The 14,033-nt window shown below is 45.2% G+C and overlaps 1 protein-coding gene across 1 annotated transcript in view; it reads right to left on the reverse strand.

The window, feature by feature from the left end:
* Positions 1-1,268: 1,268 nt before the first annotated feature.
* The window catches only part of LOC306856901 (protein shisa-9B-like), a gene marked incomplete at both ends in the record, with an annotated part of 38,867 nt that continues 26,102 nt past the window's right edge, over positions 1,269-14,033 (reverse strand). The window contains 2 exons of the mRNA XM_079396444.1: positions 1,269-1,666; positions 4,040-4,192. Coding sequence (XP_079252570.1) covers positions 1,269-1,666; positions 4,040-4,192 — 551 coding nt within the window. The remainder of the gene's footprint in view (positions 1,667-4,039; positions 4,193-14,033) is intronic.

The following is a 14,033-nucleotide window of genomic DNA, read 5'->3' on the forward strand; positions in this document are numbered from 1 at the left end:
GAAATAAAACTGTGTGACACTGCAGAAAGCTGTACTACTTTGTATGTTCACTATGAGTTAGCCTGCTAATTTGCCATCTCGATTTAGGTGAGTAAATGATTTAGGTCAAAAACATTTTAAGTGTACTGAGATAAAGCCACTTGTTTCATAGCAATTCAAGTTTATGTGACCCACATTATTCACAGCCAGATACCTGGGATGATTTGGATGTGGATGACAAAACACTCAGGTTTCAAAATTGAATGCAGCATTTTGCCCTTATGCTAATTGAATGATGCTAAAGACAAAAGAAACTACTGAATCAGTTTTCAGTACCAAAAATACTCGGAATGCAACAATGGCAGTGTTGTAACAATCTTGTTCGGTATCAGAATTAACCATTCATTTTTATCATACCTAACATTGAAAAATAATGAATGTCTATCATTAACCCTACAGTACTTCCTTTGACTACAGTCTACAGTTGCACTAAACGATAGGGCCATACAATAAGTTAACACATCAAAGAAAAATGGCGAAACAGAAGGGAAATGTGCATTTAAGAACACTGACAATCAACATTTTCTACTGAAGTATGACAGCCGTAAACAATAGATTTGTTTATATTGTATGCATCTTTGTTATTGAAGAAACACCATGTGCTCGCTGAAAAGCACAAGAGCTCTTAGATAATGAGTTCTTCTGTTAGAAAGGCACAAGCCCAGAGTTTGTCAGGATATAGCGTTACGTTGCTACAGGAGGTTTTTGGTGCACACGCTCTGGAAATCTCGAGTGTTGAGATAAGAAGAACTTGAGACACGATTGTCCTCACATAATTTTTTATCTTCCAATGTTCTTTGATTATCCGAGGAAGCCTTTGACATTTTTCGTCCATTCTGTTATGTACACGATTTTGAGAAAAACAGGATAGTGTTTCTTAAGCAACTTTCTCACAAGCTTTCAGGTTGTTGTGAAACATCATCTACAGTAGTAAGTTTGATTGCATTGATTGTTTAGGGTTTGAATGTGTCCTCATCACTTTGACGGATGGCCTTGTGACAAACTCATCACTACAGGTCAGATTGTTCGTTTGTGATGGAAAGGACACAGAAAAAGTTCCACATTGTCCTGTTCAAATGTTCCATTCAGAGCCGCTTGGTCAATCCCTCCAGCAGGACGGGATCCTAATCCACATGTCTTCCTCCATCAGGCTTCTTTTATTATCCCCGTTCTCCGATCCACGCATCCACTCAGGCCTGGACTCGATAAACCCGGCGTTGCAGCTCCGTTCACACGGTCACCTCAGTCTTGCTGTTGGTGACAAAATACGGATGTGGTGGCAGGTAGTGCTGACTGTGGGCAGATGTCAGCTCGTTCACTTGCTCCACGGTGGCACTGTGCTTCTTGGGGGCGTATGTGTGCCGGTGGCCCAGCGTTTCTGTGGTCTCCCAGCCCTTCAGCATGCCGGGGTTGGCGATGGTGTTCGAGCCAAAAGCTAGTGGGTGGGAGCTGTGGACCTTGGTGCTTTTGGACTTGTGTCCATTCTGCTTTTGGCAGGGCAGCTCGGGGCTGTAAGGGTTGGTGGGCTCCTGCTCCAGACTCACCGAGTGCATGGGAAGAGTGCCTTTCGCAGCCAGGTCAGCTAGGTGCCGTCTGTTAGTGTAGAAGTTTTCGTTTGCTTTTTCAGCTGGAAAAGAGAGATAGAAGAGCAAAAGCGAGGAAAATTCAATAACACTTCATTAGTCAGATGCAAAAAACAACCTGATTTCTGATTTGCGTTTTTTTTCTTTCCTCCCCTCATAAGTATCAGATGATTACACATTTAATAGATCAAGTGTTATCACTTGTTTTTCCCAAATTAGCTGTTTTTTTTTTAGTGAAAATGCTTGACACAACCATTTTCTCCTACAGACAACTAAAAAACGGGATGTTTCTGGAGAGAAACAGTCCACATTATGCCATTATTTATTGAACACCATGTCATTCTAAACTAGTTATTTTTCTCATTTTTTGAAAGATACATACAATGACATTTCCAATGACCTTTTTAATAAATCAGTTATTTTAAGCAATGGTTATTGATCAAAAGTGACACGGAAAGTCAAAACATTTATAATGTTACAAAAGACTTCAATATTTCTGTTTTTCTGAACTTTCTATTTATCATATATTTCTGAAAATATATCAGTTTCCACAAAAATATCAATCAGCACAACCGTTTTCAACATTGATAATAATAATAAATGTTTCTTGAGCAGCAAATCAGCATATTAGAATGATTGCTGAAAGATCATGTGACACTGAAGACTGGAGTTTTGATGCTTAAAATCCAGCTTTGACCATAGGAATAAATTACATTTTGAAATACATTAAAATAGAAAACAGTTTATGAGACCAGGTTGAACATTTCACAACATTGCAGTTTTTACTGTATTTTGATCAAATAAATGCAGCTTTTGTGCATCAGCAAAAAACTTCAGAATTTAGAGCATGAGTTTGATATTTTTGGAATTATATGAAGGTGAGTAAATAATAATTTCAAAAATAATTGTGTGCATTCATTTATTTGTTTGTTTTCTTTATTTGAAACAAATTCAATATATTTAGTGCACTGTTAAAAAACTTTATAAAAATTACTTGAAGTGAATTGAATGTCGATGCTTAAGAGTGCTTCACATATTTATAAGATGAGCTTTTAAGTTGCCATTGTGAATAACGATCAAAGTAGTTAGGCTGTTTGGTGCTGTCAACATGCTAATGCTGATTTTTTTTTTTTATGCAAATTAGCCTGGATTGCTTCCATCATCAAATGGAAAAATACAGCTTTTTGCTCTTTCAAAAGTTGTTTTGGGATTTTATCTGTCTGCTGAAACCACTATTTTGAATCTGTAGTTATTGTGCACTTAAAAAACATCTCACATCGCAACTGTTATTACTGTAAATGTTATTTTTGACAATCTGTTTACAGGCAACAAATTCAGCCGCATCGACATTGACATTCAAACAGCAACTAACAGCTTCTTTGCAAAGGAGTTGTAAATATTTTTTTGCTGCAAACATTTTCAACCAGTGCTAGTCGATCATTGATAGCGTGAAACACGACTTGCGAGGACCAGATCAGACAACCGAGTATAAACAATTCTAATGTGTTTCTAGATGGCATCATTAATCATTTCTTTTTTGTGCTACAACATTTTTTTAAAACATCCATGAAATGTTGCTAACGGAGTATCACCTTCCAACTTAGCCAGGCCTTAATTGGGACTAACTACACTCTGTTTGAAGTCCTCCTCATTTCAGCATGACATTTTAGACTTTTAATTAAATATCCTTCAGTTGACCTTTTTAACAGCCTTGACACCCCAATGAGTCGCAGCAAACTGCAGATCTAAAACCTCATACCAGGAGGCCAACCGCAAAATAAGGCAGCCAGACGAGAGAAGAGCTGATCTCTTTCATTGACATCAATACGCTGAGATTAACGCACATCAGAGGAAGGTAGCACACTGAACTCAGACGCTTCAGCTCCATGACCACGGCTTGTCTTCTGGGCCTCTCTCTTTCCCAGTGATCAGTCTGCACAGACAGCACTTCAGTGGATTAACAACTGAGCAGTTTCATCCGTGGCTGAAAGCCTCAGAGAATGACTGTCATAACACGTTGCTGTTTCGGCTGGTTGTTTGTCTGCTGTTTGCTAGCTGTCATCTCACTGAAGTCTTTTGATAGGATTCACTCTGATACCAGACTAATTGAGGTGAAAAGTGACAAGTGACTATGTGATTACCCCATGTTACCACTGTAAAACACAACTTAAATTATTAAATTATTAAGTATAATTATAAGTCAAGACTAGACCAATATGAGACCATCTAAGATCCAGAACATGGCCTGCCAGTACAACAAAAACATCTCAGGTCAAGACCACATGATTAGGAACTTTAGCAGAAAGTAATCACACTACAGAGTTTCAAATATTATTTTCTTAATAATGAGCATGATTAACATATATAAATAAAATCTAAAATTGAAGCATGGCCCACAGCATCTTGAAGCATCTTACCCACAGCCTTGAGCGAAGCGTACTTGTTGAGCTCCTTCCCAGGTTGAGATGGTTCATAAGGGTGGGCTACAAGTACTTGCCCAAGGGCAGGACATTGTGTTATAGCCTGCATCATAGATGAGCCAGGTCCCACACTGTTTATTTGGGCACCCTCTAAAGCAAAGAGACAGAAATAGAAACAAACAACATAAATGAGATGTAGGTTTTTCCATAAATGTTTTCATTCTAAAATAAACGGAATGCTTCCAGAGGCGTCATGTACCTATCTACCTTATTTATTTATTTGTTCATTTGTTCATTCATTATTTATTCATTTATTTATTTTAAGTCAAATCAGTGTCAGTCCTGGCTCATCTGGTGCCCAAAATGGCAAAAAGAAAGGAGGAAAAAATATTCTTCACAACACTGCAGTTTATATATATATATATATATATATATATATATATATATATATATATATATATATATATATTAGAGCAGGACGTGTTAGTCCAGTAGTACAGAAAGAGAAATGAACAACAGAAATGAGAGGTAAATCACAATGGTGTCACGGTGCACACACGAGGGAGGAACGAGGAGGACACAGGAACACACAGATGAGGATGTAAACTCAAATAATAGTCTTTACTGAACACATCAAGGCAGAGCAGGGCAGGGCAAGACAAGGCTTACAGACAGGAAACACCGGGAGTAACAAGTAGACCAGATGAAATCTAACTGAACAGACAGGACTATTATACACAGGTAAATCATAGATAATGAGACGAACACGGCTGGACAAGAATTAAACTAATGATTTCATTTAACAAAGACAGGAAAAAAAACAAATATGGACACAAGAGGCAGGAACACATGACACACACCACAGAGGACTGACAAATGGATCTCACAGTTTTTTTTTTTCTATAAATGTTTTCATTCTAAAATAAAAATGATGCTTCAAGTGATGTCATGCCGTCACTGACTTATTTATTTATTTACTCATATATTTGAAGGGCAAATCCAGACCTAATTTAACCACACATATATTTCTGTATGTGTATTAAATACATTTTATAAATGAAGCAAAATTGCAAGTTTGCAAGTTTGGAGAAACTCAACTGTACAGACAAACCTAGACCGACAATCCGAGTGGGTGATTTCTTTTCTTTTTCCTACAATAACCATAAACTTCATTATCAAAGATGCCATTTTTTTAGAAGTTGCATTAAAAATCCACTTGAGGGGGCACATGCATCTGAATGACTATGACGCTTCTGGGAACTACTTATCTTTTGTGGGCGAGCATTATTCAGGAAGGCTAACCATTGTATCAGAATCTGTTGTTCTACATTAACACCCTCAGAAGTCCTTCTCAGTGCGCTCACTTTTGTTTAAGCACATAGCAGTTGGGATACCTCCCATCAGAGTCAGCTAAATTAACATTTAACAATATCTTAAACTGCTTGAGGCCTGTTTCATCGACCCATCAACACAACTTGTGAGTTTTCTCTTTGGTGATTCACTCTATCCCCCCAGGAAGCAGATCATTAGTCATGGATTTCTGGAGCTCCAGCCAGGCTCTCCTCTGCTACTGATCGAATCCGTTTGAACTGCTAATGTCAAAACATGTTAAAGCCAAAAGCACTGGCAAGCGATGGTCACAATGGAAAATTAATTGTTTTGGGGGTTTTTTCACACTTGATTGCAGCAAAGACTTTAATATTGAGGGTTGCAGATGGTGTAAATCGTAAATTCTATTCTAGAGATTGCATTAGTCGACATCTGGCCAGCTGAAGGGGGGCAAAGGAGCACGGCAAATTGACTGGCCTTCTGCCGGCTGGCATGAGGGGCCAACCAGATGTTGTGGGTATTATTTCTAACCACTCTGATGAGTCGCATGAGACAGAGAAAGTACGGCCAGGCACCAGAGAGCAACTGGGAAACAATAAACCAGCATACTCGCAGTAACAGACACCATTCGACTACTTCATCTGCTGTGAATTGCGAATTACACACAAAATGACTGCTGTATGCGTTTACGCTGGAAAGCGTGTTTCGTGCAACTGTGCTACAGTGCAATAGTGCTGCCTGATCTTTTTCTGTTCTTTAGATGTGTTTTAGTTGTTGAACTCTCCTTGACCTGTTGTTGTCTTGGAAACACTTAACACACACTTCAGACACTAGTGGGCTAAAGCCAAAAACACCAAACAGAAACATTTGTTTTTGTTCTATTTCAGTTCCCTTCCAGGAACTTCGAGCTGTGTCAAAACGCATATGGGAACGCCATCAGCGTAACCGCCGCTCTGAATATTGTCTACAACCAGTCTAATGGATGGGCGAGGCGTCACGGGCGGGGTGACGTCACGACCAGGAAGTATATAAGCACGTGCGGCGGAGCCGGCGTCAGCTTTCTGTCATTCAGCAAGCGCTCTGTGTGTTGTCAGTCTGATTTCTGTCTTGTGAGTCTTACTTAGTGTTGTCTGTCCTAAAAAAGATGCCTAAAGCAAAGGCCAAGACAGTGGGCGATCCCAGATCGCGTTTCAGTTTGTGTGTTAGTCCTTGCCCTCGTTACATCACGGGTGGGGACACACACAATCTGTGTGTGGTCTGCCTGGGTGCGGAGCATGCAGCGTCGGCTCTCGAGGGAGCCGATTGCCCGCACTGTGAGCGGCTCTCGCTGCGCACACTCCGCACCCGGAGGGCTCTCTTCGAGGAGGGAGCCTTCGTGAGCTCCCCACGCGGTGCTGGTCCCGCTGCTGCCGAGGCAGAGCGGCGGCTGCATTCGTGGGGCTCACAGGCTGATCTGGCTGGCGGGAGTGAGACGGGCATGTCCCTATCTCCTCCCGTATCCGCCAGATCTGGTGTCCCATCTCTCGGGGAAGCGGTTCCTTCCCTCCGAGATGAGGACTCAGCGCTTCGTCTCTCTTCCTCCGAGGAGGTTGACGTGACGAGCGTTGACGAGGTTTCGCCGCCTCTCTCGCCCCAATATGAGGAGTTGCTAGAGGTGGTGACTCGGGCAGTGGCCAAGCTCGACATCAGTTGGCCCTCCGAGAAAGCAACTGTGCCGCAGTCCAGCTTGCTGGACGAGCGTTTTCTGCGCTCGCGGCCGCCACCTCTATGTAGGAGCCTTCCGTTTTCCCCCAATCTGCACACCGAGGTGTCGAGGTCGTGGGTTAAACCATATTCTTCCCGCCCTTTCGTTCCCGCTTCTGATTACTACGGTAATGTGCGGGAATTGGATGGGCGTGGATACAGGGCGATGCCCCGGATCGAACAGACGCTCGCGAGCTATCTGTCTCCTTCCGCGGCGTCGTCCTTGAAGGCTCCCACTCTGCCCACTAAGCCTCTGCGCACCACATCATCATTAGTGGGCAGGGGGTATGCGGCAGCAGGGCAGGCTGGTGCGTGTCTGCACACTATGGCAGTGTTGCAGGCGTACCAGGCTGAACTGCTGAAGGAGTTAGATGAGTTCGGGGATATCAGAGCTGATGATATTCTAGAGCTCAGGAGGACCGCCGATTTGGCTCTCCGCGCCACCAAGGAGTCGGCCCGTGCTATCGGCCGCTCCATGTCAGCGTTGGTGGCAGCAGAGAGGCATTTGTGGCTGACCCTGTCCAATATCAAAGAGAAGGACAGGGTCTGCCTCCTGGATGCCCTGCTTCAGCCTTCTGGCCTGTTCAGCGACGCTGTGAGCACCGCCGTCGACAGGTTTCAGGAGGCTTGTAAGCAAGCGGAGGCGTTCCGGCGGATCCTCCCCCGTCGCTCTCTAACTCTGGAGGCTGCTGGGCGGGAGAAGTCTCCTCCGCATACCAGCTCCTCACACAGGGCTGCGCAGAAAGAGAGCAGGTCCCAGCGAGTATTACTCTCAGGTTCTTCCGCCTGTGATTTCAGCGGGCCTGAGAAACTCGCCTCAGCCGCCAGATCACGCGTCTCACAGCGAGGCAGCGAGGCAGCGGTCTGGCCGCTTCTCTGACACCAGAGGTCAGTCTCGAGAGACTGATTCCCTTAGTAGATCATTTGGCAGCCTGGCAGCGACTGCCGAATGTGTCTCTTTGGGTCATGCGGACGGTAGAGAATGGTTATCGCATCCAGTTCGATGCGCCACCTCCACCGTTCAACGGGGTTTGTGTGACTACGGTCCGCCCCGAGCAGGCTCTGGTCTTGGAACAGGAAGTCGGTACTTTGCTGAGGAAGGAAGCCATCGAGTTGGTTCCTCCTCACGAAGCCCACACCGGCTTCTACAGCCGGTACTTCATTGTTCCAAAGAGGGATAGGGGGCTGAGGCCCATACTGGACTTGCGTCTCTTGAACCGCTCAGTCAGACAGCTGAAGTTCAAGATGCTGACGGTCAAACAGATCGTGTCTCAAATCAGGTCCGAGGACTGGTTTGTCACGATAGACCTCAAAGACGCCTATTTCCATGTATCCATCCTTCCCTCTCACAGGAAGTTCCTGAGGTTTGCTTTCGGGGGCAAAGCGTATCAGTACCGGGTTCTTCCCTTCGGCCTAGCACTCTCACCCCGCACTTTCACCAAGTGTGTGGATGTGGCTCTGATCCCGTTGCGACTGCAGGGCATCCGCATACTCAATTATATTGACGATTGGTTGATTCTCGCTCAGTCAGAGCGGTTGGCAGTTCGGCATCGAGATGTCGTTCTCGCCCACATGAAAGATTTGGGGTTAAGACTAAACGCCAAGAAGAGTGTGCTTTCTCCAGCTCAGAGAACCACTTATCTAGGCGTAGTGTGGGATTCGACCACGATGCAGGCTCGTTTGTCCCCTGCTCGGATCGAGTCGATCCTCACGGCAGTCAAGAGAGTGCGAGAGGGCCAGCCATTCACTGTCAAGCAGTTTCAGAGACTGCTCGGGCTCATGGCAGCTGCGTCCAGCGTGATTCCTTCTGGCCTGCTGTACATGAGGCCCCTACAGTGGTGGCTCAAGACCAAGGGGGTCTCCCTGAGGGGAGACTCGCTCCGCGCTGTCAAAGTGTCACGGCGCTGCATCCGTGCCTTAGACATGTGGAGGAAACCTTGGTTCTTGTCTCAGGGCCCGGTGCTGGGAGCTCCTTGTCGCCGCGTCTCGCTAGCGACGGACGCTTCCCTCACCGGTTGGGGTGCGGTCATGAGTGGCCACCCTGCCCGCGGTCTGTGGAGTGGTCGCCACCTGACGTGGCATATCAACTGGCTAGAGATCCTAGCTGTGTTCCGTGCGCTCAAGCACTTCCTCCCAGACCTAAGAGATCGCCATGTGCTGGTCCGCACCGACAGCACGGCAGTGGTCTCTTACATCAACCACCAAGGAGGTCTGCGGTCGCGCCCCTTGTACAAGCTGGCACACCAGATCCTTGTGTGGTCCCAGGGCAAGCTCCTATCACTGAGAGCTGTGCACATTCCTGGGTATCTCAATGTGGGAGCAGACGTCCTGTCGAGACAGGGGCCGAGGCCCAGGGAATGGATGCTTCACCCCGAGGTGGTGAAGCAGATTTGGAAGGTTTTTGGCCAGGCACAGGTGGACCTCTTTGCGACTCGAGAGTCAGCACAATGTCCCCTCTGGTTCTCTCTAGCTCCTCCAGCTCCTCTGGGGCTGGACGCTATGGTACAGACTTGGCCGAGGCTCCGTCTGTACGCCTTCCCCCCGATCGCTCTGCTCCCGGGAGTTTTGGCGAGAGTGCGCCGGGACACGGTCAGTCTACTGTTAGTAGCGCCGTTCTGGCCGGGCCGAGTATGGTTCTCGGACCTGATTTCTCTCCTCGACGGCACCCCGTGGCCGGTGCCGATCAGGAGAGATCTCCTCTCACAGGCCAGGGGCACCTTTGTGCACCCCTGCCCGGAGCGGTGGAAGCTGTGCGTGTGGCCCCTGAGGGGGCACAACTCATAGCTTCCGGTCTGTCAACCGAGGTTGTCGAGACCATCTTCCAATCCAGAGCTCCCTCCACAAGGAAACTGTATGCCTTGAAGTGGAAACTCTTCACTTCTTGGTGCGGGGACCGCCAGCTCGACCCAGTCAACTGCCCGATTCGCGCAGTTCTGGAGTTCCTGCAGGCCCGTTTCTCCGCAGGGTTAACCCACTCCACTATTAAGGTCTACGTGGCAGCTATCTCTTCGTACCACGCCCTTATCGGTGGCCAGTCAGTGGGTAGACACCCCCTGGTTACACGTTTCCTCCGCGGTGCACTGAGGCTGAGGCCGCCTGTACGATCCCGTGTCCCCACGTGGGACCTGGCTGTGGCACTGGAGGCTCTGTGCAGAGCACCTTTTGAGCCTATCGAGGAGATAACGGATAGACTCCTCACCATCAAGACCGTCTTCTTGTTGGCCATCACTTCTCTGAGGAGGGTGAGTGACCTTCAGGCCCTGTCTGTGGCCCCTTCGTGCATTGACTTTGCGCCCGGTTCGGCGAAAGTCTTTCTCTACCCACGTGCAGGGTATGTACCGAATGTTCCGACGGTCGTACCACAGCCGGTCGTACTCCAGGCCTTCTGTCCTCCTCCCTTCAGGGAGCCAGACCAGGAAAGGCACAACTGTATGTGTCCGGTGCGAGCACTGGGCGCATACATCCACAGAGCTGCCCTGTGGAGAAAGACGGACCAACTGCTTGTGTCCGCTTGTCCGCTTCCTGGCTCCTCCATCCTCTCAGCCTGACACCAGGCAGGGACTTGTCAGTCTGGCGGCGTTGGTACTGCGTTCCCATATGCGTTTTGACGCAGATCGAAGTTCCTGGAAGGGAACGACCCAGGTTCCCTGAAGGGAACGAGAGCTGCGTCTCGTAGCCACACTTCCGGCATCCCTGCCAGCGCTTGCTTCATGACTTGAAGCTGACGCCGGCTCCGCCGCACGTGCTTATATACTTCCTGGTCGTGATGTCACCCCGCCCGTGACGCCTCACCCATCCATTAGACTGGTTGTAGACAATATTCAGAGCGTCGGTTACGCTGATGGCGTTCCCATATGCGTTTTGACGCAGCTCTCGTTCCTTTCAGGGAACCTGGGTTACATACGTAACCTGGGTCGTTTTCTCTCAGACTACGGTACAGTTGACACTGTTGGCATCCATTGTTTTATTTTATGTTTTGGGTTTTAGAGGAAAGTCAACAGAGGAACAGCCTTTTACACTCACATTTACAAATACTATCGTTCAAAAGTTTAAGTTTGATAAAATGTTTTTTTTTTAAAGAAAAGGACGTGACATGTGGCCAAGTATGGTGACCCATACTTGGAATTTGTGCTGTGCATTTAACCCATCCAAGTGCACACACACAGCAGTGAGTAATGAACAAACACACACCCGGAGCAGTGGGCAGCCATTTTTTTATGATGTGGTGCCTGGGGAGTAGTTGGGTATTCGGTGCCTTGCTCAAGGGTCTCACTTCAGTCGTGGTTTTGAAGGCGGACATTCACTCCCCTACAATCCCTGTCGGACCTCAGACTCGAACCCGTGACCTTTGGGTTACAAGTCCGACTTACATTCACGGTATACATTTTATGCATTCAAGTTCATACAAGTTCATGCATTCCCTGTGAATCAAACCCATTACCTTGGCATTGCTATAATGCTCCCCTGTTTGAGCTACTGGAACGGGGATGTGTGCGACCAATGTTTGAGAGTCCAATGTAAACAGCTTCCTCACAATACTGATGTTTGTGTTAGGTTAGATAAGGGATATCAATGGTACTAATTCTCATTTCAGAGCCCTTAGAGGAGATGAAAACCTACTGGTTTTAGAAATATACATCACATTATATATGTAAAGAATGTAACATATCGTGGAACTCTATATATAAAATATATACAGAGAAAAGATTAACCACATTATGTCTACCTGTTCAGTTCATGAATCCGCTACTAATATGATTCAAATGTGCAACAAAAAAGACACAGTTAATATGTGCAGTATGGTGGTCCAAGACTAGGATTGGGAAACATTGGTCTAGATGGATTTAAGTAAAGTAAAAAAAAGTAAAGTCGTGACGTATTGTCAAGTATGGTGACCCATACTCGAAATTGGTGCTCTGCGTTTAACCCATCCAAGTGCACACACACAGCAGTGAGTAGTGAACAAATGCACACACACACACACACACACACACACCGTGAACACACACCCGGAGCAGTGGGCAGCCATGCTGCAGCGCCCGGGGAGCAGTTGGGGGTTCGGTGTCTTGCTCAAGGGCACCTCAGTCGTGGTATTGAGTGTGGAGAGAGCTCTGGACATTCACTCCCCCCACCTACAATTCCTGCCGGCCCGAGACTCGAACCCACAACCTTTGGATCACGAGTCCGACTCTCTAACCATTAGGCCACGACTTCCCCGGGGACTACATAATGACCTTTGATTATAGATAATACGTGTCCCACTGATAAGATCATACGTGTCCCACTGATAAACAGAATCTTTCTGTTCCTTAACTATAAGCAACAGTGAGTTGTTACATACCACGGCTGATCATATGAAGGCAACCAGAATAAATAAACCAGAATAAAGGGTGGTGATGGCGCAGTGGATAAGACACATGCCTTTGATGTGAGAGACCCGGGTTCGAATCCAATGTGTCCCTGAGCAAGACACTTAACCCCCTAGTTGCTACAGAGGCGTGCGACCTCTGACATATATAGCAATTGTAAGTCGCTTTGGATAAAAGCGTCAGATAAATGTATATGTTGCAGAAACTATAATGACATTTCTTCTTCACTACTATCAGCCCAGTGTGTTTTTTAGATGTCTTTTATTAATTTTTTTTTTTTTTTTTTTTTGGAAGAGGGTTTTCTATAGTATGGAAGCCTGTTTCTGCCACAGAATTAAAAAAATTAAAAAGACTTTTTATCTAACAATTCAAACTTTTTCATATAAATTTAGAATTCTTAGAATTTTGTGGAATTCTGAGTTTATATCTCATAATTCTGTTTTTTAGTTCTGCCATGGAATAAAAAATAAAAAAGGTAATTGTGAATTTTTATCTCACAATTCTGATTTTGTTCTCAGAATTGCGTGTGGAAAAAGTCAAAATTGTAACATATAAACTCAGAATTGCAAGAAAAAAGGCCAAATTGTGAGATAAAATGTTGCAATTATTTATCCCATAACAGAAACAAGCTTCCACACTATAGTGATAATTAGAAACTGTGTACATCAAATAATTGTTTAATTCATATAATCCATCATCTACATAATTTGTAAATTTTGCTCATAAAGGAAATGACTGTAAGCATAAAGGAAATAATTTCAGACAATTAGGCTAGATAATTTGACAGTTCAGATTCCAGGCTCCCAAACATGACGATCCCATAAATGCATCAGTTAATATGCTTATAAACCAGGTGTGCAGAATATCTAATTAAATTTGAGGAAATTAATTATGCTGTGATCCATAAACTCTTAGGCAGTAAGATTAATTCCAGTTCTATAATCAAAGGTCATTATGTAGTGGAACTGTAATAAAGGCAGGGTAAAATGTCCTGGCGCAGAAAATGAAATGCCTGTCCTGGGGTTCCTAAATGATTATTGAGTGTCTCCAGAATCAGTCTTTCAGACGCAGAGCTCAACCTAACGCAACCTTATCTTCACACCTAACTTCTGAAATGCTGTTTCTGGGACTCTGTCCTGAGTTTCTAACTCGATTGTGGCATCCATTGGGTCTGATAGTGCAGCTGTAGGCATGGTGGTAGGTAATGGTTTTTCATATCCACTGACAGTGACAAATTTTCTTTTTGACATGGTCATTAGTCAAACGGAGTATGATACTACCTCCTGGTTATTAGTATTGATGCAAAGAGACACTTGTGGCATTATACAAAACACAACGCTAATTTACAATTGATTCACGTTATTACCATTAACCCTGAGATGCATGCTTCATATTTGGCCTTGGGCTTGGGGATATGGTCAGAAATGGTGTTGTTTTTCTCTGTATCATTTGGATATCAACATTTATTATAATATTTATTAAATTGCAAAGGAAATGCATTCTGCATGTTTATTAGGCCTTAAAAATTAATAGAAACAAAACTGAAGAAC

The sequence above is a fragment of the Barbus barbus genome (assembly GCF_936440315.1).
Source record: "Barbus barbus genome assembly, chromosome: 3".
Lineage (NCBI taxonomy): Eukaryota > Metazoa > Chordata > Actinopteri > Cypriniformes > Cyprinidae > Barbus > Barbus barbus.